The following is a 27,715-nucleotide window of genomic DNA, read 5'->3' as shown; positions in this document are numbered from 1 at the left end:
ACATATTTTTGATAGATATCCTTTCATGCTGCCACATATCCTTGACTTCTCACCACGCCCACTTCAGCCCACACCCATCATGTGTGTGGCACGCTCTGCCTGGCCCGCCGGCCTTGTGCGCTCATTGGGACACATCCACTCTCCTTTCCAATTACCAATTGAGCTTTTATAATTGTGGGTATGTATGGGGTTCAGCCCCTTCTCCCTCCCCCCTTTTTGCCAATTCATATTATCATTACTGTGCCAATTTCCTTATATGTTTCTTTTTAGATTTATACATCTGCTCATGATGAAGTGGCGATTCGGGCCACGAAACGCGTTGAGACTATGATGTTTTAATTCTACCACTTTATTACTACTTGGATTTTCATCTTATGATGTTATGTATACTCTCCAATACTCTTATCATATACGGAATCTTACTCTGTTGATTTTTATGCAACTGGATTGTGGGATCACTTATCAACTCTCATAATATATAATTGTCTGTATATATTGTATTTGTATATGTTACATTGAACTGTATGTACCAATAAACATGCCAATTGTTTTCTGCCAACATGATCACGGCTTTCACTCAAAGTCCCAACCTCCTCTTTTTTACCTGCTGATGAGCAAGAAGGAGCGGAGAAACCCTGCGTGGCCCGCCACCTTGGAATCATGCCCCCAACGAAGAATCTTTGTTCCTAGCTCAGTGGGGACAAAGGTCTTACCAGGAGGAATCTTTGAGTCCAGGGTGGTAGAATGGGCAATAATGCATGAAGTGGGGATGATCGGATCAGGTTCAGCAGTGGACTCCTCGTCCAAAGTGTCAAAGGACCTAGAAATTGCATCAGCCCGACCGTTGCAGGAACCAGGTTTGTACGTAATCGTGAAATTAAAATGGGAAAATAAAAGACTCCACCTGGCCTGTCTGGGATTCAAACGTTTAGCATTCTGTAGGTACTGTAAATTCTTGTGATCGGTGAAGATAGTTATGGGGTGAGGAGAACCTTCCAAAAGATGACGCAACTCTTCCAGCGCCAATTTGATTGCGAGGAGTTCCCAGTCGCCGATGGCATAATTTCTCTCTGCCGGAGAATTTTTTTTGGAAAAGAACGCACATGGTTGACGTTTCTTCTCAAAGAGTTGAAGAACAGCTCCCACTCCCACTGAAGAAGCATCCACTTCAATAAAGAATGCATCCCCAGGATAAGTCTCCTCAAGAGAGGCCCAGAGAAAGGCCTGTTTCAGATCATGAAACGCAGCGACAGCTTCGGGGGGCCAGACTTTGGCATTAGCACCCTTCTTGGTCAAAGCGATAATAGGTGCAGCAATAGAAGAGTAATTCCTTATGAACTGCCTATAGTAATTTGTGAAGCCAAGAAAGCGCTGTGAGGCCTTAAGACTAGCAGGAAGGGGCCAGTTGGTAATGGCTAAGACCTTCCCAGGATCCATACGAAGGCCCAAACTTGAGAAAGCATCCTAGAAATAGGACCTCAGAACATTCGAAGGAACATTTCTCCAGCTTGGCATAGAGATTATTCTCTCTAAGGCGCCGGAGTACAGTGCGGACATGGTTTCTGTGGACACGCAGATTTTCCGAAAAGATCAGAATGTCATCCAGATAGATGACAAACTGGTACAGCAGGTCCCTGAAGATTTCATTGACAAAGTTTTGAAACACAGCTGGGGTATTACACAGCCCAAAAGGCATGACCAGGTATTCGTAGTGACCGTCCCGAGTGTTAAACGCAGTCTTCCATTCATCACCTTCTCTAATTCGAATGAGGTTGTACACCCCTCTTTGAACCAACTTGGTGAAAATGGAAGCACCCTTCAACCTATCGAATAGTTCAGATATTAAGGGTAAGGGGTATCGGTTCTTAATAGTAACAGTGTTTAAGCCTCGATAATCAATGCAGGGTCTCAAGGTACCATCCTTCTTGGCGACAAAAAAGAACCCTGCTCCTGCAGGGGATGAGGATTTCTGGATGAAACCTCTCTCAAGATTCTCTGCGACATACTCAGACATGGCCTGGGTCTCTAGGATGGACAATGGGTAGATACGACCCCTGGGCAGAGTTGCCCCGGGAACAAGGTCAATGGCACAGTCAAAAGACCTTGGGGAGGAAGCACCTCAGCTGATTTCTTACAGAACACATCTCGGTAATCGTTGTATGCAGCGGGAAGGTCAGAAGATACCAATGTGGTAGCAACGGAAATTCTCTCCTTTGGGGTCACCTTGAAAAGACATGACGAGAAACATGAGGGGTCCCAAGCCAGGATCCACCCAGAGACCCAGTCCACATGGGGAGAGTGGAGCCGTAGCCAAGGAAGGCCCAACACAATGGGGTTAGAGGCTTTGGGTAGGATGAGAAAGGATATCCACTCCTGGTGAAGAATCCCTACTGACATACTAATGGGTAGTGTCTGGAAGCGAATAGGGCCCCCTGGGAGAACAGTGCCATCACTTGCCGAAACCACCAACGGCGTAGAGAGGGGTGAAAGGGTGAGCTTCATAGAACAAGCAGTTCTCCAATCCATAAAGTTGCCGGCAGCCCCGGAATCCAGATATGCAAGGGTCGACTGGGGAGAAGTGCTTACGCGAAGGGACACCTGAAGAAGAATACGGGAAGGTGGTGTTTCTGGGTCCAATATTCCATCTTCTAAATGTATTACCTGAGCGTTTCCCAGGCGAAGCGAACAGGAGTCACGAAAGTGGCCGTTGCCTCCACAATAGAGGCATAAGCCCAAAGTTCTGCGTCTAGCACGTTCTTGGGGGGTAAGTCTGGTCTGGCCCAGCTGCATAGGTTCCTCAACAGGCAGAGGATGCTCCACGGGACGGAGTGAAGGGAGCTCAGACTGGCTAAGACCTAGGGAGCGTTGGCGTCTTTTTTCTATGGACCTCTCCTGAAAACGAATATCGATCTGGTTGCATAAGGAGATGACATCGTCCAGACCGACGGGGATGGTTCTTCCCGCTAATTCGTCCTTTACTCGGTCAGAGAGGCCATGCAAAAAGGTAGTGACCAGGGCCTCATTGTTCCAGCTCAATTCAGCTGAGAGGATACGGAACTGGAGAGCATATTGTCCCACTGAACGGGATTCTGGGTGGAGACGTAAAAAAGCACTAGCCACTGAAGAGGCCCGAGCCGGCTCCTCAAAGATGTTACGAAAGAGCTTCAAGAAGTCGGACAGGTTGGAAACTACCGGATCATTCTTCTCCCATAGGGGGGCAGCCCAGGCTAGAGCTTCACCGGAAAGGAGGGAAATAATATAGGCTACCTTTGCCCGATCTGACAGGAAGTTTTGCGGCTGAAGCTCAAAATGGATGGTACATTGGCTAAGAAATGCAGGCCTTGGCGCGACAGGCCCAGCCACTGGTTGCTCTTTGGGTTGTGGATTCGGGGTTCCCAACGAGGTCTGAAGCTGTTCAAAGCGGGACGCCAGATCCTGTAGGAATCGCATCACCTGAGTCTGATTAGCTTCTTGCGTCTCGAGTCTGAACGAAGACCCGTAATGGATCGTCTGGGGGAGCGGCACGTCAGCCGGGTTCATGGCTGTTCAAACTGTCAGGTCACCTGTGGCCAGGTGACAACTGCACCCTGTTGGAGGCAGGGGTGCTGCGCGAGGTAGTGAACCCGATAGCAGACTGCTGCAGGTGGACCGGAATGTGAGCCCAAGATTCCCCAGGGCGCGGAGTCTAAGACCCAGCAGGCGTTCACCAGAACCGCTAGTGGTGAGGATGGACTTGGCTGCAGCTGGGCACAGGTCGCGGCCCCTGGGGTCCCCTGGGTCACGCTCCGTAGGGAGATACAAACATGAAGGAACAGGTAAGCTTGCCAAACACTATTGCAAGTCCATGACAGGGGGACCAGTGATACTACAGTAATCAGTGCTAAAAATATGCACTGTTACTGTAATAATGACATTGGCAGGGAAGGGGTTAACCTTGTGGGTGATCAAAGGGTTAAACGTGAGCCTAGGGGAGTGTTTACTAACTGTGAGGGGGGGGGCTTGTCAAATGACCATAGAAACCTGTGATCCTATATAGAAGGATGACAGGCGCTCTGATCATTTCAGAGAGAAGAACGGACAGCTGTGTTTACAACAGCTGACTGTCCTCTCTCAGCGGGGAGAGATCGCACCAGTCCCGTGCATCGTCATCACCGCTGCCTAGTGGGGGCAGAAGCGCGGCGCGCGCGTCCCACAGCACCAAGCGCGCGACTGACGAAGGGCTACGCCGGTTCGTGCAGGAGGGCCATCCTGTTGCAGTAAATGTGCGGCAGTCGTTCCAGAAGCTGTTAACCACTTCAGCTGCGTAAGGTTTACCCCCCTTCGTCGTGACTAGGCCATTTTTTGCAATACGGCACTGTGTTACTTTAACTGAGTGCGACACTATACTCAAATAAAATTCCTGTCTCTCTCTCCCCCCCCCCCCCCACAAATAGAGCTTTCTTTTGTTGGTATTTGATCACCTCTGAGGTTTTAATTTTTCGCGCTAGAAACATATCCAATAAAAAAAATATAAAAAAAGAATTTCTTCATAAATTTAGGCCAATATGTATTCTGCTACATGTTTTTGGTAAAAAAATAAAAATCCCAATAAGCGTATAATGATTGGTTTCTGCAAAAGTTATAGCGTCTAAAAAACTATGGGATTTTTTTTACATTTAATATACATATTAAATATATATATATTTTTTACCTAGTAATGGTTGTGATTAGCGACTTACAGCAGGACAGGGATATTGCAGCGGACAAATCAGACACCTGACACTTTTTGGGGACCAATGACATTAATACTAATAACATCGGCAGGAAAGGGATTAACATCAGGGGCGAGCAAAGGGTTAACTGTGTGCCTAGTTAATGTTTCAGTGTACTGGGGTAGGTGCTTTTACTAGTGGAAGACATGGATCAGTGTTTCTGCTTACGGAACACAGAACCCATGTCTTCTTTGATGACAGATTGACAGTCTGCCTTGTTTATTTGAGCAGACTCTTCTGTCAGTGTAATGAACGACCAGCGGGTCCTGGCGGAGAGTGGGTCCACAGGACCGGCTGATCAGCTCCCGTGGGAGCGTGCACTCGCCCAAAACTCAAAAGTGCAGAATCACGTATATGTAAGTGATTCTGCACAGCGCAGCCCGGTAGCAGCAAATCTGCCAAGGTTCGGTCGACAATCGGTTAAAGAGACATACGAACAACTTAACAACTCCCTTGGTAATAGATACTGTACTAAGGTTTTTACTGTTACATAAAGAATACTTAAAATTAAATTGAAAAAATACAATATTAATAATAATATGCTGCCAAAGCAATACAGTGGGCATTTTATTTATCTGTGTATAATATAATAAGTGAACTTACTCTCAAAACTGAAAGTACAGTTTATGCCCCCAACCTGGCAAAGAATCTACTGTGGGGAGGAAAGCACTAGACTCCACAGATTGGCAAGTGTTTATTTCGTAAAAACCAGCAGCTATAGTATTTGTAGCTGCTGACTTTTATTTTAACCTAAATTATTAGCTGAATGCAATATAATTCATGCCCTCTCTGAAAGAGGATATTATTTAATTTCAAGTATATTAGCTTGTCCTTAAATTACCTTAAAAATGAATGAACAAAGCCCATACTGATGCTCAAGAGAACATCTAAAAAGCAAATGCTTTGGATATGCAAGATAACCTTGTGTGGTCTTTGAAATTTTCATTTTATGCATTATCCAGGGCCCTCAGACATTTTCTAAAACTGTTAAAGTAGACTTTGGGCTCTTTCACACAGGCGGTCCGATCAGATCCGTCTGTCAGTTTTTTAGGCGGATCTGATCGGATCCTCCATGCAGGTCTATGGGGCAGCGGATATCAGGGGAGACACCTCGGCTGACACCCGCTGCCATCCGTATCCGATCCTGTCCGTGAAATCTGGACGGATGGAAACCCTATTTTTCCATCCGTTCAGGGATCGGATGAGAGCGGACAGACGCAAGCGGAGACGGAGCTGCCATCCGCCGGCTAAGCGGGGATCGGCGGATCGATCCCCGCTGAGCAGCACGGATCCGCCTAAGGAGGCGGACCGTGTGAAAGAGCCCTTACCTGAAAAAAACATTACTGTAGGATTTTAATGTACATGGACCCTTCAGCCTTGTAAAGTAACTGAAGAGTGTTAAACCATTATTTGTTTTATGATTTAACCGCTTAACCACTTGCTGACTGCCTAACGACGATTTACGTCGGCAGTCAGCCCCTCACAGGCAAAGTGACGTAGATCTACGTCGCTAGCCTGTGAGGGTCTAGGGAGCGAGCGTGCGCCGCCGGAGGCGTGCTCCCGCGTGGTCACGGACCCCCCCGCGCGTGTGACCGGCGGACCTGATGTCATAATACGTTTTTTGCGATTTTTTTACCAAACATAGGTAGCATAAAACAAATTGGCCTAAAATGTTAAAAAATTTTGATTTTTACATTTTTTTGGGGGGAATTTCATATAAAAAATGTGAAAAATATTGCTATTTTTGCAAAATTGACGCTCTTTTTTTGTTCATAGCGCATGATCAAAAAATCGCACAGGTGATCAAATACCACCAAAAGAAAGCTCTGTTTGTGGGAAAAAAGGACGTCAAATTCGTTTAGGTACAGTGTCGCACGACCGCGTAATTGTCCGTTAAAGTCACGCAGTGCCGAATCGCAAAATACCCCCTGGTCAGGAAGGGGGTAAAATCTTCCGGCGCTTAAGTGGTTAAGGACCAGGCCTATTTCTGACACTTGTTGTTTACAAGTTAAAGATTTTTTTTGCTAGAAAATTACTTAGAACCCCCAAACATTATATATATATATATATTTTTTTTTTTAGCAAAGACTCTGTTGCAATATTTTTTGCCACACAGTATTTGTGCAGCGGTCTCAAACGCAATTTTTTGGAAAAAAATACAGCTCACTGTATTTTAAAAAAACTAAACAGTAAAGTTAGCCCAATTTTTTTCTATAATGTGAAAGATAATGTTACACCGAGTAAATAGTACTATAGTAAATACAACATGTCATGCTTCAAAATTGCACACGCTCGTGAAATGGCGACAAGCATTGGTACTCCATAGGCGACGATTTAAACATTTTTACAGGTTACCATTTTAGAGTTACAGAGGGTGTCTAGGGCTAGAGTTATTGCTCTCGCTCTAATGATCACAGCGATACCTCACATGTGTGGTTTGAACACAGTTTACATATGTGGGCTCGACTTGGGTATGGATTCGCTTCTACGCGTGAGCTCGGAAGGACTGGGGTGCTTTAAATTTTTTTTTTCTTATTTTTTATTTTTACACTGTCCCTTTAAAAAAGATGTTTGATCACTTTTATTCCTATTACAAGGAATGTAAACATCCCTTGTAAAGAAATAAGCAGGACAGCTCCTCTTTAACCACTTCAATACAGGGCACTTTCACCCCCTTCCTGCCCAGGCCAATTTTCACCTTTTAGCGCTGTTGCATTTTGAATGACAATTGCGCGGTCATGCAACCCTGTACCTAAACCAAATTTATGTAATTTCCTCCCCACAAATAGAGCTTTCTTTTGGCGGTATTAACCACTTTAGCCCCAGCCCTATTTCGGACACTTTTTGTTCACAAGTTAAAACCAGTATTTTTTCCTAGAAAACTACTTAGAACCCCCAAACATTATATATATTTTTTTAGCAAAGACTCTGGAGAATAAAATGTCGGTCATTGCAAAATTTTTTGTCACGCGGTATTTGCGCAGCGGTCTTTAAAACGCCATTTTTTTGGAAAAAATTTGAAAAATCACATTTCACTGCATTTAAAAAATACTAAACAGTAAAGTTAGCCCATTTTTTTTGTATATTGTGAAAGATGATGTCACGCCGAGTAAATAGATACCAAACATGTTACGGTTTAAAATTGCGCCCCCCCGTGGGATGGCGACAAACTACGGTCAATAGAGATCTCAATCTGCGACGCTTTAAATTTATTTAACGGTTACCAGTTTAGAGTTAGAGTGTAGCTCTTTTTTTTAAATTATTGCCCACGCTCTGGCGATCGCGGCGATACCTCACATGTGTGGTTTGAACAGCGATTTCATTTGCGGCTCGACTTGCGTATACGTTTTTTTTTGTGCGCGAGCTAACGGTGACGGGGACGGCTAAATTTTTTTTTTTTTTTCCTATTTATTTTTTCTTTTTTTTTAAACTTTATTACAGGTTTTTAAAAAAAAAAAATCTGATCACTTTTATTGCTGTCACAAGCAATGTAAACATCCCTGGTGACAGCAATATGTCGTGACAGGTACTCTTTATGGAGGGATCGAGGGTCTAAAAGACCCTAGACCCCTCCACTACACTTCCCTGTATGCAAAACGCCGAAAACGGCATTTTTGCATACAGCCGTTTTTCAAATCTGCCGCCTTTTGCAGCACAGTAACCCGGACGTGACGTCATGGACGCCGCCTCCGGGTTACGTCATCGGAGACCCGATCGATGCCGTTTCCGGCATTCATCGGGACTCCATCCAGCCGGCGGACGTGCCGGCTGGGTGCTCGGGGCTCCCGGTGGGACGGTAGCCCCGAGCAAAGCCGCGGAAGGCGGCGGGAGGGGGGGGACGTCCCCTCCCGCCCCCCCGGGTAACGATCGAGCGGCTCCCGAGCCGCATCGATCGTTACCGACGGAAAGCCGACCGTCGGCTTCAAACAACGGTACCGGGATGATGCCTCTAGCTAGAGGCATCATCCCGGTATAACCCCGCAAAGTCTGATCACGTAGAGGTTACGTGACTGGTAGTAAAGTGGTTAATCACCGCAAGGTTTTTTATTTTTTGCTAAACAAATAAAAAAAAAGACCGAAAAGTCTGAAAAAAAAAAAAAAAGTTTTTTTGTTTATGTTATACAATTTTGTAAATAAATGTTTTTTTTCCTGCACTGATAAGACTGCACTGACAGGCACTGATGAGGAGGCACTGATGGGGTGTCACTGATATGTGGCACTGATAGGTAGCACTGATATGCAGCATTGGTGGGCACTGATAGGCGGCACTGCTGGGTACTGATAGGTGGCACTGATGGGCACGGATAGGCAGCACTGGTGGGCACTGATAGGCGGCACTGATCGGCACTGAGGGGTGGCACTGATGCGCACTGGCACTGGCAACTGGATTTTTGTCTTACCATAAAATCCTTTTCTCTGAGGTTCACCGACGGACACAGCTCCATGTCTTCTAGACCATTGGGCTTTATGCTGCTCTCTCTTCAGGAGTAGGACTAGGTGGAAACAGTTTTGTTTATGCCCCTGAGGCAGTCCCAGAGGGTTAACCATCAATTCCTGCTATAGGACTTCAGTCTGTAACAAGCAGTGTCGAAAGAACACATAACTTAACCCAACAGAGGAACGGGTGCTGTGTCAGTCAGTGAACCTCAGAGAGAAGGATTTTACAGTAAGACCATAATCCAGTTTTCTCTTTCGTTCACTGATGGACACCGCTCCATGTCTTCTAGACCATTGGGATGTCCCAAAGCAGTATCAATATCAGGGGTGGGAAAAACACAGCAATAGGTAGAATTCCCAGCAAGGCTAAACATAGCCAACCAGGTAAAAACAGGAGCTCAATTAGTAACTGGAGCTCACCACCAGGAAAAAAAGATACACCCTGAAGAAGCAGAAGCCTCTGCAAAAGCCTGTAAAACCTTGCGGCCAATCGCTGAAGATGCAAGTACATCAACCTTATGAAACTTTGTGAACGTGTGTACAGACAGCCACGTAGCCGCCTTGCACACCTGAACCACTGACGCCTGATGACGGAAGGCCCAGGAGGCACTAAACGCCCTAGTAGAATGCCCCTTAGCAGGGAAAGGAGGAACCTAGCCCTTAACCACTTCTGGACCCGAATGATTTGCCCCCTTAATGACCAGGCCATTCTTTTGCGATTCGACACTGCGTTACTTTAACAAACCATTGCACAGTTGTGCGACACTGTACCTAAATAAAATCTATGTCCTTTTTTTCCAACAAATAGAGCTTTCTTTTGGTGGTATTTGATCACCTGTGCTATTTTTATTTTTTGCGCTATAAACAATAAAAAAGAGCGACAATTCTCAAAAAAAAAAAAAACATTTTTCACTTTCTGCTATAGAACATTCTCAAAAAAAAAAATGTAAAAATCCCATTTTCTCATTATTTTAGGCCAATTTGTATTCTGCTACATCTTTTTTGGTTTAAAAAAAAAAAACCGCAATACGCGTATTTTGGTTGGTTTGAGCAAAAGTTATCACGTCAACAAACTAGGGGAAAGATGTCATTTTTATTTATTTATTTTTTTTACTAGTAACGGTGGCAATCTGATTTTTAGCAGGACGGCAACATTGCGGGGGACAGATCGGACCCTGACATTTTTGACACTTTTGGGGGGACCAGTGACATTACTACAGTATTCAGTGCTAAAAATATGCACTGTTACTGTACTAATGACACTGGCAGGGAAGGGGTTATGTGGGAGCCTAGGGGAGTGTTTTCTAACTGTATGGGGGAGGGACTTGTGAAATGATCATAGAGACCTGCGATCCTATATAGGAGGATCACAGGCGCTCTGTGATCATTTCAGAGAGAACAATGGTCTGCCTCGTTTACAACAACTGATCATTGTTCTCTCTCAGCGAGGAGTGATCGCAGGTGCCCGGCGGCAATCGCGGCTTGGGATCCCTGCTGCCTAGTGCAGACAGGCGCGTGCCCCCAGGAGCGCTCCCGCGAACTGAGTGTATCTGCGGCGGGCGGTCAACAAGTGGTTAATGGAATAGGCCTGCACCGCTGTCTGCCTGATCCACTTGGAAATGGTCGCAGCAGATGCAGCCTGTCCCTTACGAGATCCATCCATAAGAACAGACAAAGAATCAGATTTTCGCATCAGGTCAGTCACCGCCAGGTACACCCAAACCGCCCGGACCATATCCAAGGAATGTAAAGCAATTTCCTTAGGATGTTTCGGCTCAGGACATAAGGAGGGTAACACAATAACTTCATTCAAATAAAACCCAGAGACAACCATAAGAAGGAACTCCTAACTGGGTCGCAACACCTCTTTGTACCTATGAATCACCAGGTAAGGTGACCGACAGGACAATGCAGCCAACTTCGACACCCTACGTGCAGAAGTAATAGCAACTAAGAAGGCCACCTTCTGCGACAGAGTGAGCAGAGGAAGTTCTCAAATATTTTCAAAGAGAGGCTTTTGAAGCACTGACAGTACCGAAGTTGAGGTCCCATGGAGGCACCAGGGATCTCACTGAAGGAGCCAGGTGGCGAACTCCCTGCCCAAAAGTGTGAACCAAGCACCTCGCCGCCAACGGCCTTGGGAAAAATATGGCCAAAGCGGAAATCTGGCTCTCGATGGTGCCCAGAGCCAAATGTTGATCTACACCTAGTTGTAGAAACTCCAATAGGCAAGACACAGAAAAGGAACAGGGAGAAACCACCCGAGACTCACTCCAAGTAATGTACGCCTTCCAAACTCGATGATAAACCTTCCTGGAAGTAGAAAAGGTCATTAACCAGGAGGGTACTGTGACATACTGAAGCAGCACATGATCCTCTCCCTTCAGAGACTGGGCTACAGGGCAGAATTCCAACATGATAACGACCCCAAACACACCTCCAAGACGACCATTGCCTTGCTAAAGAAGCGGAGGGTAAAGGTGATGGCCTGGCCAAGCATGTCTCCAGACCTAAACACTATTGAGCATCTGTGAGGCATCCTCAAACAGAAGGTGGAGGAGCGCAAGGTCTCTAACATCCACCAGCTCTGGGATGTCGTCATGGAGGAGTGGAAGAGGACTCCAGTAGGAAACTTGTGAACTCTGGTGAACTCCATGCCCAAGAGGGTTAAGGCAGTGCTGGAAAAAAATGGTGGCCACACAAAATATTGACACTTTGGGCCAAATTTGGAGATTTTAACTTACGGGTGTACTCACTTTTGGTTGCCAGCGGTTTAGACATTAATGGCTGTGTGTCGAGTTATTTTGAGGGGACAGCAAATTTACACTGTTATACAAGCTGTATACTCACTACTTTACATTGTAGCAAAGTGTCATTTCTTCAATGCTGTCACACGAAAATAAATAATTACAAAAATGTGAGGGCTGTTCTCACTTTTGTGAGATACTGTACCTTCTGGGACAATGTAAGCAGAGGAATCTCGCTAATATTTTCGAACAGCAGTTACTGAAGAACCAACAACACCATCTGAGATTTCAGGAGAGCAACAGAGAGCGATGTGGGGGAGCCAAGTGGCGAACACCCTGAGCAAAAGTGTGAACCAAAGAATGCATAACCAAAAGGACGTTGAAAGAAAACCACCAAGGCCGAACCAGGCCCTTGATAGTACCAAAGGCCAGACGCTTCTCATCACCTCGTTGGAGGAAAGCCAAACTCCGAATCACCGAAAAGGTCTCTGAATCCGCCGCTGGGATCACTTTTATGTGAAAGAGGACTGCCCACCCAGTTAAAAAATACTGGGGTTATGGCAGCTATCTGCTGCCATGACCCCGGTATTCAAAGTCAACGTAGCGGCGTAAAACTGCGGTCCGGAAGTGGTTAAAAGGCTGCACCTCCACTGATACTGTATGATGTCCGCAAACTGATGCCTGTATTTAACAAATGAACATTTCGAACAATGTACATCCATAGCACTTGTTGTGCATAGCATGTTTGGAATTCTAAAAATAAAGCCCAGCACTGCTGCAAATCTGTTTTTGTGTGGTAGGCCCCTTTCACACAGGCAATCCGATGAGGTCCGCTTGTCAGTTTTTCAGGCAGACCTGATTGCAGGTTCATAAATTCCTATGGATTTGTGCCTGTTTACACCCGCCTACCTCTGGATCCAATTCTGGTCTGCTAAAAAAAAAAAAAAAAAAAAAAAAATGGAAGCGGATCTGTCCTCTTCTGTTTAGGCGGATCGGATCACAGAGTAGTCAGATATAAGTGAATAGACCGTCAGTTTATTCCTGGCTACCCTTAAAGCAAAGGGGGCTCTGTCCATGTCCACTCTGTAGAAAATGATCAGACACGGATGTGTCATCCGTCCTGCTTTACTCCAATCAACAGGGGATCTGTGAACTTATCAGAACAGAATCCGCCTCATGTGAAAGGGGCCCTACTGTCTCTGCAAACATTGAGGGAGGTTTGTCCCTTCGGTCACTCATTCAGCAGTCTTTTTTAACAACTGCAGAAACAGTAGAAATAGCAGAGTGCAAGCCTAAAGGGGGGTACACACTATGAGAAAATCTGAAGAAATATTCCATAAAAGGCACGATCTTTCAATTTTTGTATAGTGTGTACAAAACTTTCGACATCCGTTTCCAACTTTGCAAACAAAAATTTCCAAAAGGGACAAATTTTCCTCATAAGTGAACAGAACGAAAGCGCATCACAATTATTTCCCTTTAAATCCTGAGACTTTTCACATCACTGTGCTGCATTTGCCCTGCATTCTGAAAAGTCCTGCATGCAGCATCTTTGGTGCTTTTTCCAAAAGTGCACCAAAGATGCACCTGCTATTGAAATACAATGGGAATTGCATAAAAGAATGCACCCAGGGGGTATTTTTGTTGCGTTTTTGGGGCCACTACACTTTTTAGTAAAAAAAGGTGCTGGTTACATAGCTACACATATGCCCCCGTACCTCCAAGGTCTGTTCAATGTTCCGTTCCATTTGGCCGCCCCCCTCTCCTCACCTCGCCTGTCGCCTTAGCTGCTCCTGGCTTTCAGTTCAAGGTTTGGTCGGCCCCCCTCTCCTCCCCATACATTCAGAGTGGTTTGAAGGTTCCTTTCTGTCCTGTCCAATTTTCCTGGCTCCCTCCCTGCTGCAGTGTTCTGTGTAATGACAAGCAAGAAATGGTGGGCTCTGCTCTGTCTTTGCACCACTGGCCGAACCACTCGAGCAGAGAGGAGCTTGGTGACCACAATGGAGGTACAGGGGGCACTGTATGTGTAGGTATCTGCTTGTTAAAAATACCGGCGGGTTCTGGCTCCTTAACAACAAATGAAAAGCCGGTTGTTAAGGAGCCAACACCCAATGGCGTCCATAACAACCAGCTATTCACCGCCTATATGCTGCCTGCAAAGCATTTAAATGTGCTATGAGATTTTTTAAAACACAGTGAATTTTAGAAGAGCTACAGTTTGAAAGGGCCTTAATGCAATGCACCAAGCTGCAGGTACTGCAGGACCATGCGATTTGGTGACTGTAAACGCAATGGATTTTCAATCTGCATTCAGGCTGCTATTACCAATACATTGGCGCCCACACGCAGATCGCAATGGCAAGTGCGAACACCTGAGGAGCGAGAAATGCACAGAAAACGCTTTTATCGCACCATGTTGTGTGTCAAGAGGGGCATTTGTTTGCTGAAGATGAGTTTTGCATTCCTATATATGTCTGAGGATGCCAAAATCAAGTCAAATGCAGGTTGATAGTACCTGTCAAACAATGACCTAAGAAGCATCTCAAACTGATATGAAACAGATGCCAATGTCACAAGCCCAAAGCTCATTGACACAGACCCTAAGGCTATTCTAATATGATGGATAAGGAAGCCCCAGTCAGAAAAGCCAAAGAATGTAAGCATACACAATGGAACTAGCACCACCGCCATGTAATTATAGTGAAATAAAATATTAGCAGTCGAATAAATGTAATACACACACTAACATTTCTACTGAAATAAGTAAACAGATCTGCCTTCTCCAACTAAAGCTGAAATACAACTACAAGTCCCCATATATCCTGCCAGATTTAGCCTCTATCTGTTGCAGAGGATGACTGTGTGGCATTAATACGTCCTAAGTATATGACTTAGCATATATATGCTATACGACCAAGTATATGACCAAATTATATGACAAAGCATGCACATGAGAAAATTCCAAGTAAAGTCATAAGTCCTTATGTGCATACTTGTTCCAGGTTAGTGACAAAGCAATAAAGCAAGCACTTTCAGAAGGAATGATCAGCAATAATACTCTCCATTTTTCTCCCTTGACAGGTTTACTTAAAATGTATATAACCTTATAATTCATATTCAAGTAATACATTCCTTTTTTTTGTTAAATAAATATTTGTGCACTTGTTCCTTATTGTGTAGTTACATCTTTATTCATTAGCAAGTACCCTGTGATTCTCCCAGGTCCCCTTCGATTCCTGTAGTATTCTGTCCACAGCAAGCACGAAAGCACATTTGTGCCGGTGTGGTCAGTTTAAATGTCTCAGTTGTCTGATGCTACAGGATGCTGTAGCAACAGACAACATGCCTGTGATTCCAGTCAGCTTTGCTGCCATACCCACCAGCCAGCCCTGCTCTGCTTGACTAACAGCAGCTTTCAACACTGTCCTATGTGTCGATTGCTACTTGTCCTCACACATGCCCCCCCGCACTCAGGAAGAGGTACGGACAGAGAGGGCATGCAGTCAAATGACTGCTTACTAAAAAAAAAAGAAAATATATATATGTTTAACAAAAGAGGTTTATTAGACCAAAGTTTTTTTTTTTATGTGATAGTGTGCTTTTCTTTATTTGACTTCACATACTTTAAGCAATACAGTAAAGCACATTAACATCTTAGTAGGAAGGAAATCAAGTGTCACAATACAGCCCATTTTCAGGAAGGAAAATGAAGTTCTTTGCAAACAGCTGTCAACATGCAAGATAGCCTGCAGATCGCTGGAGAACAGTGTCTGACACAGGAAACCTAACATTGGTGAGATCTGTAAGAAATCCAAGAGGCCAGTTTACCACAAGATTATCAGTTACAAAACATATAACATAAGCAATATTTGTGTTTACACATTGTTTACTTTCCCACTCATCAGGTCACTGTTACGCTTGTTTACAAAACATCTGTGACCTACTGTATTGCTTCACTAGCTGTGCAATCCTTATTTAGGGTCCATTCACATACTGGCGTATCGGATCGTGGGCAGAAGCGCAGCGATTCTGCCCGCGATTCCGAATCATTGCAAATCGTAGGACGCCTTTGCGATTTCAGTGATTTGCAGTGGCACCCCAAACGCAGTGCAATTTTGCCGCCATTGTCGATGAATCGTGGTAAAATCGCGCAAACAGAATCACGGGATGCCAGTCGCCCAAAAAAAAAGAACTTCTTTTGGGCTAAGGACAGATAGCTAAGGGCAGATAGATTCCAGGAAGTAAATGCTGCATGAATTATCTGACCTTACTCAAGATGGTCACAGCCAGAAATGTTGGGGGGTGTTTTTCAAAGCGCTTTCTCAGCAAAATAAAGCATGAAGACATGGATGGATGGATGAGTTTGGTTTGAATATTAACAGCTTCAATACTGGGCCCTTTCTCCCCTACTTTCACCAATTTTCAGCAGTTGCAGTTTGAATGACAATTGCACGGTCATGCAACACTCAAATTAATTTTTATCATTTTTTGAGAGCTTTCTTTTGATGGTGTTTAAGCACCACTGGGTCTAACTTTGTTAGAAATTTTTGTAAATAAGTAATTTTTCTCCTTCACTGATGTGCACTGATAGGCTGCACTGATGGGCACTGATATGCAGCACTGACAGGCTTCACTGATGGGCACTGATATGCAGCACTGATAGGTGGGGCACTGATATGAGGAGAGGAAAACCGATAACCACCATTTCCTTGTTTACATGTGATTAGCTGTGACTGGACACAGCTGATCGCATGGGTAGCTGATCACATGGGTAAAGAGCTTCGTCATGGGCTCTTTACAGAGTTCAGGGATGCACCGTGTTCTAGGGACACGGCGCTCCACTGATCGCCGGCGGGCGCTCAAGCGCGGTTAGAGTGGGACGACGTCATAGGACATTGTCCCAGAACGAGATAGCCACCACGCCACCGACATGTGTCTACACCAGGCGGGAGGTGGTTAAATATGAATTAACCAGCTCTAGTCTGGAATTCTGACATTTCTGTCATACAAGTAAAAATCAGCTTTTGCTAGAAAATTACTTAGAACCAGCAAACATTATATATATTTTTTTCAGCAGAAACCTTGGAGAATCAAATGGTTGTTGCAATTTTTATGTTGTATTCCTGTGGAACAGTACCCAACTACAGTACCTGACACTTTAAAAGTTTTCAGTTTGTGGTGCTCAGATGCAGTTTAATTCAGCTTTAAAACAAGCTCTTATTCATCATTGTAACTATAAGTATTTTCACTTAAGTCCACAACACATAGTTACATAGTTAGTGAGGTTGAAAAAAAAAAAAAAAGACACCAGTCCATCCAGTTCAACTTATGTGTGTGTGTTTGCTGTTAACCGTACATTGAATACCCCTGTATGTTGTGATCTTTAAGGTGCCCATCTAATAGTTTTTTGAAACTATCGATGTTCCCTGCTTATACCACTGTGTGGAAGAGAATTCCACATCCTTACCGCTCTGACAGCAAAAGAAACCTTAACACAGTTTAAGGTTAAACCGCTTTTCTTCTAGTTTTAGGGAGTGGCCCTGTTTCTTATTGAATTCCCTTTCTCTGAAAAGTGTGTTCTCTATGCTAGGGTCACCAGTTCGGTATTTGTACATGGATATCATATCCCCTCTCAGGCATCTCTTCTCCAGAGAGAATACGTTTAATGCTTCTAGTCTTTCCTCATAGCTGATGTCCACCATTCCCCTAATTATCTTTGTTGCCCTTCTCTGGGCTCTCTCTAGTTCCAGCACATCCTTTCTGAGGACCAATGCCCAGAACTGGATGACACTCAAGATGTGGCCGGACCAGAGTCATGTAGAGTGGGAGAATAATCGTTTTATCTCTGGAGTGAATCCCCTTTTTTATACATGCCAGTATTCTGTTGGTTTTGCTTTCAGTAGCTTGGCATTGCATGCCATTGCTAAGCCTGTTGTCTGCTAGAACCCCCAGGTCTTTTCTATATTAGATTCACTCAGAGGTTCACCCCCTAGCGAGTAAATTGCGCTCGTATTTCTGACAGCCAAGTGCATTTCCTTACATTTTTCAACATTAAACCACATCTGCCATGCAGTTGCCCACCCCATTATTTTGTTCAGGTCTGCTTGTAAGGTTACCATGTCCTGTATAGAAGATATTGACCTGCTTAGCTTAGTATCATCTGCAAATACCAAGATTGTGCTGGTTATCCCATCCTCTAGGTCGTTTATGAATAAATTAAACCGGATTAGTCCCAGGACAGATCCTTGGGGGACCCCACTTTCCACACTCGACCAATCTGAGTACTCCCCATTTATCACCACCCTCTCGACCTGCCCCTTAAGCCAGTTTTCAATCCAGGTACTCACCCTATGGTCTATACTTCCATACCCTAGTTTGTACAGTAAGCGTTTGTGGGGAACTGTATCAAATGCATTTGCAAAGTCCAGATACACCACATCCACAGGCCTTCCTTTATCTAGATGGCAGCTTACTTCTTCATAGAAGGTTAATAGATTGGTCTGGCAAGAACGATTCTTCATGAATCCATGCTGATTACTACTAATGATACAGTTTTCATTACTAAAGTCTTCTAAATAGTCCCTCATCATCCCCTTCAATATCTTGCAGACTACTGATGTTAGGCTAACCAGCCTATAGTTCCCATGGGATATATCTCGGTCCTTTTTTAAATATTGGTACCACGTTGGCTTTTTTCCAATCAGCTGGCACCATTCCCGTCATTAGACTATCCATAAAAATTAGGAACAATGGTCTAGTTATCACCTGGCTGAGTTCTTTAAGTGTAAGCCATCTGGTCCCGGTGACGTATTTATGTTAAGTTTTTCAAGTCTAGTTCTGAGTCTGTCTTCTGTTAACCATGAGAGTGCTTCCCGTAATGTATTAATAACTTTAACATTACAAGCTGGATTAGTGTATCCCCCCCAATTCTTTTGTGAAGATTGAGAAGAATTTATTTAGCACCTTCGCTTCTCTCTGTCCTTTGTAGCCGGATTCCCTTTGTCGTCTTTTATGGGGTAATTTTATTACAATTTATAAACTTAAAGAATTTCTTCTTTTTTTTTTACTCTCTTCTACTATGTGCCTATCGTGTTTTATTATAGCCGCCTGGACTGCGCCCTTACATTTCTTTTTGCACTCTTTGTAATGTTGGAATGCTGCCAATGACCCCTCAGCCTTGTATTTTTTGAAGGCCTTTTCTTTAGTTTTAATATGCATTTTTATGTTGGAGTTCAGCCACCCAGGGTTTTTTTTTTAGCTCTTTTAAACCTATTCCCCTTTGGAATGCACTGGCCAATCCTTTTATTTAGTATGTTCTTGAAGCACACCCATTTTTCCTCCGTGTTCTATCCCATTTTATACTGTCTATCAAATAGTGCATTTAAGGGAAGATGACTCTTTTGAAATTCAGTGTCCTTGTATTACCCTTGTGTTTCCTGTTTCTATGATTTATACTGAAACTAATTGACCTCGGTCACTGTTTCCTAAGTTGCCCCGTATTTCTACATCCACTATCAGGTCTGTATTGTTAGTAATCAGTAGGTCTAGTAACGCATTGTTTCTTGTCGGTGCGTTCACCATGTGACCCATGAAATTGTCCTGCAAAACATTTAGGAACTGGCGAGCCTTAGAGGAATGCACGGTTCCATCTGCCCAGTCTATATCTGGACATCCATTAAAATCTTTCTATGAGGGCCAGTTCACACCGGGATCGTATAGGAACACATTTCCCATTCCTTTATGATTCCAGCGCATTCCCATGCAGTGCGATTTTGCAGCCCATTAATTTGAATGGGCAGATATTGACCTGTAATGCAGAAAAAGTAGTGCATGCACTACTTTTAAAAACACTCCGCACCAAATTGCATGGTACTGCGGATCTGCATTTGGGGTGCTGTTAACAATGCATTGGCACCCACAGCAAATAGCAAAGGCAGTGCATCTACAGCTCATGGAATGTGCCTTTGCAGCACCATGTTCTGGTGAGAAATGGCTCTAAGAACATATGTTGCCAGGCTGCCAAACGTGCAAACAACTAGCAGGTGCTTCTAAGCTGTTAGGCCTAGATTACACTTGTTTTCCAGAAGGCGTAAAAACATAAAATATGTGGTTGAGCTGCAGTTTTACCAGCCCCTGACTGCCTCCTTTTGGCTGCAAAGGCAGGCAGATGGGGATGTACACATCACAGCTGTGGCTAAAATGATTCCCCCTGTTGTGTTTGGCAGGCACTACATGACCCATTCAAGTGAATAAGGCCCTTTTGCAAATGTCCCTGTTGGATCTATCTGCCTGCACAACATAGGACCTACTTCATTAAAGGTAAGTTAGATCACTAAGGCTATAGGAAACTTTTTTACACTAAAATTCAGCTGTTAAGTTCTTTGACTGTATTTTAGTAATATGTAATTAGTTTTCATGTTCATAGTCTAGGTATAGGTTCACTTTACTAAGAATGGTTACTTTTTTTGGTTTATTTGAATACATCGTACAATGTAGTGCTACAGACACAAGAAAAAGAGGCAGAAAAATATATAAAACTAGGGTCTCGTGGAAAAGGCATTGAATTGTAGCTTGCAGGTTCATAGCTTTCAGTTAGTGCTAATGTAAAATAAGCCATGGGTATACAGTACCACGTAGTTATCTCCCTTAATTCCTATGACTAAGAAGAGGGTCAGTCCACTGCTCGGCCAGCATAGGCCACAGCTCCTGGAAAGATCAATGGCTGCTTTTCAGAGGCAAAAAAGGGAAGCTCTACAAGCGAGAGGAGGCAAAAACTTAGAAAAACAAGCAGAATTCCCATAAGTTAAAACTGGGAATTTGTTTATCAGAATCAGGTTTTAAAACATAATAATAAAAAAAAAAACAAAGTATGCATTCTTTGTACTTTTTTTTTTTTAACAAGGCACACAGCAGAAAGTAAAAGTGTTATAATAGGTCTTGCTCTAAATTACACTAAATGCTTTGGATTTACAAGAAAAGAAATTGGGAAGTACTTTCATAACTGAATCAAGAAAAAAGGAAAATTCTTACCAGCGATTTGTTGTCCTGTTTGTGGATTGTTACTATCCGACTCTCAGAGGAATCATCCTTGCTAGCTTGTTTAATACTCACATCAATGATGTCAGGAAAATCACAATAAGTTTGCAAGTCCTGCAAAAAACATACAGGGGAATTGTGTTGTGACCAAGAACTCTTATTGTAATCTTATAGCACTGGTATTCTTCAATTGGCTAGACCAGAATAGAGAAGGTATGAAGATTTGTATGATGAGTTTACGATTTCATATCAACAGAAGCATAACGGATAACAAAGTACATTATTAAAAAAAGGATTAGAGCCTAAAATCAGCCAAATATTTTTCCTATTTTGGACAGCATGGAGAACGAATCTCTGCCAAGTTTTTATTGCTGTCTCTGTCCCAATTTGTTGGCAAATCTCCTAAACAGGGAGAAATACATACTTTTTAGTAGATTAAGGAAGGATTAGAACTTTGGACAAAGATTTTATTGCTCTGTGCTAGAGGCGTAACTAGAACCTTCAGGGCCCCGGTGCAAGAAAGCATGAATGGCCCTCCGGCCGGGGCCCTTTCCTTTGAGCCTAGTGGCAGAATGCCAGGGCCCGGTGGCAAGTGAAACCTTTGTGACCCTGATAGTTCTACCACTGGTGTAAATTTACCATTTTATTTTAGATTATTTTTTACCCTTTTTTTTTTAAGGGGCACCGTTGGTGGGCTTTGGTAAAATATCAGGGGTCTTAACAGACCTCTGATGTTTCACATTTGGGACAGAAAGGAAATTGAGGACACAGCCTTCAATCTTCTCTGTAGCTTCAGCAGCACTGAATGAATGGACAGGAATAGCTCTGTACAGACCCTGCTGTTCATTCACAAACTGAAGCATGGTAAACAGTTATGTCCTTAGTCTTCTTGCCTTCAGCAAACTGTTAGCGGACTTTCTTGTGCATCATCTTTAGGGTCTTGGAAATCTAACTTTAGCCTAGGCCACCTTTATGTAGAGCAAAAATTATTTTTTTCAGATCCAAAGAGTTCTTTGCCATGAGGTGCTATGTTGAACTTCCAGTGACCAGTACGAGAGAGTGAGAGCGATAACACCAAAATTTAACACACCTGCTCCCCATTCACACCTGAGACCTTGTAACACTAACGAGTCACATGACACTGGGGAGGGAAAATGGCTGATTGGGCCCAATTTAGACATTTTCACTTAGGGGTGTACTCACTTTTGTTGCCAGCGGTTTAAACATTAATGGCTGTGTGTTTAGTTATTTTGAGGGGACCGGAAATTTACACTGTTATACAAGCTGTACACTCACTACTTTACATTGTAGCAAAGTGTCATTTCTTCAGCCTCGGTTCACACTTGTGCGTGTGCGGGGTTCGCATGTAATGTCGGAGCGCACTGCGATCGGCTGTGCGGTGCGAGTTTAGCCATACAGTTTGTATGGCTAAATTCGCACCGCAGCCGCATCAAACACGCACAGGGACCCTTTTTGGAAGCCGCATCAGGATCGGATCGCACAGCGGTTCACACTTGTGCGATCCGATCCTGTGCGAACTGCACGATCGCACTGCGATATGCGATCAAACTGGGGGTGTCCTTAAGATTACATTGACACCCCCAGCGTATCGCATATGGCAGTGTGAACTGCCGGGGGTGCGTGTGCGATGCGGGAACAGGCTGCGGATTTGCAGTCTTCCCGCACTCGCATAAGTGTGAACCGGACCTTAGTGTTGTCCCATGAAAAAATATAATCAATATTTACAAAAATGTTAGGGGTGTATTCACTTTTGTGAGATACTGTATTTTTTGTGTACAAGATATACAGTGCTTTGAAAAAGTATTCACACCCCTTGAAACTTTCCACATTTTGGCATGTTACAACCAAAAACGTAAATATATTTTATTGGGATTTTATGTGATAAAAACTGAAGAAAAAGGAAGCAGCTCAGGTGTATTAGCCCAACCTGGTGCTGGTTAGATCCGCCATCCGGAAATGTGCAATAGAAAGTGTGGAACCGCACACAGGATAGATGAAAGCAAAAGTTTTTCTTTATTCCTCAAAATTCGTGAACAGACAGACAGTGTAAGGAACAGACAAGTCCAAAGGTTGACGCGTTTCACACTGTCTGTCTGTTCACGAATTTTGAGGAATAAAGAAAAACTTTTGCTTTCATCTATCCTGTGTGCGGTTCCACACTTTCTATTGCACATTTTATGTGATACACCAACACAAAGTGGCACATAATTGTGAAGTGGAAGGAAAATGATAAATGGTTTTCAACATTTTTTACAAATAAATATCTGAAAAGTGTGGCGTGCATTTGTATTCAGCCCCTTGAAGTCAATACTTTGTAGAACCATCTTTCGCTGCAATTGAAGCTGTAAGTCTTTTTGGGTATGTCTCTACCAGCTTTGCACATCTAGAGAGCAGCAATTTGCAAGTCTTGCCACAGATTCTCAATTGGATTTAGGTTTGGATTTTGACTGGGCCATTCCCATTCAAAAAAAAAAAATATGCTTTGATCTAAACCATTCCATTGTAACTTTGGCTGTATGTTTAGGGCTGTTGTCCTGCTGGATTTTGAACCTCTGCCCCATTCTAGTCTTTTGCAGACTAACAGCTTTTTGTCTAAGATTTCCTGTATTTGGCTAAATCCATCTTCCCAGCAACCTTGACCAGCTCCCTGCTGAAGAAAAGCATCCCTACAACATGATGCTGCCACCACCATGTGTTATGGTGGGGATGGTGTGTTCAGGGTGATGTGTAGTGTTAGTTTTCTCCCACACATAGCGTTTTGCTTTTAGGCCAAAAAGTTCAATTTTGATCTCATCGGACCAGAGCACCTTCTTCCACATGTTTGCTGTGTCCCCCACTAGGCTTGTCGCAACCTGTAAACAGGAGTCATAATGGCTAGCTTTCAACAATGGCTTTCTTCTAGCCACTTTTCTATAATGGCCAGATTTGTGGAGTGCACGACTATAAGTTGTCCTGTGGACAGATTTTTCCACATGGGCTGTGGATCTCTGCAGCTCCCCCAGAGTTACAATGGGCCACTTGGCTGCGTCTCTGATTAATGCTCTCCTTGCCCGGCCTGTCAGGTTAGGTGGATGGCCAGGTCTCAGTAGGCTTGCAGTTGTGCCATACTCTTTCCATTTTCGGAAGATGATGAATTAAACAGTGCTCCGTGAGATCTTCAAAGCTTGAGATATTTTTTTTTATAAGCTAACCCTGCTTTAAACGTTTCCACAACTTTATCTCTAATCTGTCTGGTGTGTTCCTTGGTCTTCATGATACTGTTTGTTCACTAAGCTTAACAAACCTCTGAGGGCTCTAGCAAACCTCTGAGAACAGCTCAATTTATACTGAAATTAAACTATACACAGGTGGACTCCTTTTACTAATAAGGTGACTTCTGAAGGCAATTGGTTCCATTAGATTTTAGTTAGGGGTATCATAGTAAAGGGGGCTAAATACAAATGCACGCCACGTTTTTTTTTTTTTGTAAAAAAAAAAAATTTCCTGCCACTTCACAATTATGTGCCACTTTGTGTTGGTCTATCACATAAAATCCCAATAAAATATATTTACGTTTTTGGTTGTAACATGACAAAATCTGGAAAATTTCAAAGGGTATGAATACTTTTTCAAGGCACTGTACGAGTGAGCAGTAACTCCATGCCTTTATACTGAGAAAAACATTTGCATATTGTCATTAGTCTTTTAAAGACTAAACGGCTCTCTTTTTAGTTGTGGATGCAGCAGGGAATGGATAAAATTGCTGCCAGTTAACTTTTTGATGTCTGTGTACCATTTAGGAAATTTCCCTACATTTCTATCTCAGAGGCACAATAGTAAGTTAGAAGAAATCTACCATGGTGAGGGTAATTCCCCTCTTAGATGTCAATGGAACAACTTTGCCCAATGGAAGCCTCTCTCTCTCTCTAGTGGAAGGGATAATTTTACCATTTTAGATTTCTCCTCATTCTTTTTTAAATAATGGTAACCCAGGATAAGAAAAAGGGTCAATGTCCCCAATGGGGACACAGATGGCACTAAAAACCTGACAGAGTCTACCCCTTCCCCATCTAAACTTCAAACTTGCCTAGAAATACACTTCTGTACAGATAGGATTTTTGTCTAGTTAACAACTGAAGTAAGCTCCGGTTTGAAAGGCTCAGGTAAAGGTATAGATACAGCACATAGACTGTACAGGCTGAAGTGGCTGACTATATTGAAGTTAGCACAATCTATGCCATTGTTTACAACAAAAGGGCCCTTGCAAATAACTAAGTCAGTGTACCCTTCTGAAGGCCTGTCATTTTCACTGCACTTGTTATGAAAGATTGGATAATTTAAGGATAAAGAACATATATGATAAAATAAACATAAATCATTTATCAAACTTTTGAACTATAGAAAGACTAAGGTAGGAAACTTGGTAGGGCGTACCAAGGAAACATGATATTGTACAATTTACAGAAATTATTTTTAACAATATTATTTTTTTTCTTTCCTCCTTGCAGAAAAAATAAGCATTATCTGCTGCTGGGACAGATTGTGAGGCAGCCTTTTTGGTTGCAGAAATAGAACCAACATGTTTTTGGAGCGTGAAAAGAAACCAGAGTACTAGGAGCAAACCTACATAAACACAGGGAGAACATGTTAACTTCATGCAGATAGTGTCCTGACAAGGTCTTGAACCATGGAGCCCAGGAGTGCTAATCGCTAAGCTGCTGTGCAGTAAATTATTGGGACCCTTTCACATGGGCGATCCAATCAGGTCTGCCAGTCAGTTTTTCAGGCAGACCTGATTGAAAGGTTCATGCATTACTATGTACCTGAGGGTGTAAACACTTGTGTCCATTTACACCTGGCCACCCATAGAGCAGGGTCTGTCCGCGTCCACCCTACACAAACGGAGTGGACATGGACTTGTCATCTGCGCTCATGTGAAAAAGTACCAACGTTATAATACAGCAAAGTAATTTCAAACAGAATCTAATAAATGGCTTTACCTGGTCATCCAATGTGTCTTTGTCATCCGATCTCCCTCTTAAATACCGAATTCCATCATTTCCAGTTACTACAATTGTTGCAAAAATATCTCCCCCTAGTGAGTCTCGGAAGGCCTCCTTAACGTGAAATTGTTCAGAATAAAATGCTGACTGGAGGGTCTCAAGATTTATGAGATATTTAAGTTTTAAGTCTCTGCCAGTAGCCTTACACTGACTGAATTGCTGAATGAACCTTCGAAATCTATACCGTATCCTCTTACGAGTCAGAATGTGGTAGTCTTGAATTTTGGCACGAATACACTTTGGCAAGAACTTTTTGTAACTGTTTAAGAAACAAAAAAATATGTTTACTAAAAGCACAATGGAAGATTGTTCTCAAGTATTAACACGTTATCTGCTTTTATACTTTTTCACTATTTCTTTAGAGTTAAAGTCTTTGTGAACTCACAACAGACCTTATACACACAGAGTTTTAAAACATCACTTATACAGGCGTTGAGTGTTTTTTTTTTTTTTTTGTGACTGGGTAGTGAAGGGGGAATGAATTAGGACACCAATGAGCTAATCTCCTTGTTCTCTCCTTCTACTGGCATGCTCCTTAAAAACACATGAACACTGAAGCACACAAGATTAACTCCGTGTGCTGCTTCTCCCTTTCCCTGGCTGAGTTCTGCTGTAAAGGAAGCTGCAAGGTGGACAGCAAGTCATATTCAGGTACTTAACCACTTCTGGACCGAAAGTATTTACCACCCTAATGACCAGGCTATTTTTTGCAATACAACACTGCGTTATTTTAACTGACAAATGTGCGACGCTGTACCCAAATAAAATTGATGTCCTTTTTTTCTCCACAAATAGAGCTTTCTTTTGGTGGTATTTGATCATTTCTGCCCATTTGTATTTGGCCACATACTTTTGGTAAAAAAAATCCCAATAAGTGTACATTGATTGGTTATCGCGTCTACAAACTAGGGGAAAGAGTTATATCATTTTTTTTTACTAGTAATGGTGGCGATCAGCGATTTTTAGAGGGACTGGGACACTGCGGCGGACAGATCGGACACCTAACTGACATTTTTTACTCTTTTGGGGGGACCAGTGACATTACTACAGTAATCAGTGCTAAAAATATGCACTGTTACTGTACTGACACTGGCAGGGAAAGGGTTAACACCAGGGGCAATCAAAGGGTTAAATGTGTCCCTAGAGGGTGCTTTATAACTGTGGGAGGGATGGGATCACTGGATGAACAGAGAGACCTGTGTTCCTAAATAAGAGGAACACAGGATCCCTGTGTTCATAACTGGCAGACTGCCATTCTGTCTCCACGAGGAGTGATCACTGGTGCCCGGAGGCAATCGCGGCCGCTGGACCCGCTGATCAGCTTCTCCTGTAGCGAACAGGCGTGCGCGTCCCTGCTAGCGGTCCCGCGAAGCGACGTACAGTTAAATCCTTTCGTGGGACAGAGCCGACCTGCCACAGTAAAACTGCGGCAGGCGGTCTTTAAGTGGTTAAACTGGTGCATTTAAAAATACATTTACAGGGTATTCATGAATACAGAGCTGCAATAGTTTCTGTTTTAAATCTGCGTGGAGTAAGGCTATAAAATAAATAAAACATGTTCGTGTTTTAAATAACCTTGCTAATTTTTCCTAAATCTTGATGATTAGCTTTTCTTCTCCAGTTACTCCAGTCCAAGACTGAATGTAAGGCTAGACCAAGAAAGTATTTCAACCGATTATTT

General features: G+C 43.3%; 1 protein-coding gene across 1 annotated transcript in view; it reads right to left on the bottom strand.

Moving 5' to 3' along the window:
• Positions 1-27,715, bottom strand: part of JAK2 (Janus kinase 2) — a 365,079-nt gene that overhangs the window by 75,046 nt on the left and 262,318 nt on the right. The window contains exons 6-7 of the mRNA XM_082260416.1: positions 25,972-26,293; positions 20,966-21,085 (exon numbers count right to left, since the gene is read on the bottom strand). Coding sequence (XP_082116542.1) covers positions 20,966-21,085; positions 25,972-26,293 — 442 coding nt within the window. The remainder of the gene's footprint in view (positions 1-20,965; positions 21,086-25,971; positions 26,294-27,715) is intronic.

The sequence above is a fragment of the Pelophylax lessonae genome (assembly GCF_965119305.1).
Source record: "Pelophylax lessonae genome assembly, chromosome: 1".
Classification (NCBI taxonomy): domain Eukaryota; kingdom Metazoa; phylum Chordata; class Amphibia; order Anura; family Ranidae; genus Pelophylax; species Pelophylax lessonae.
Note: the sequence above shows the minus strand (reverse complement) of the source record. Positions and strands in the feature narration are given on the sequence as shown.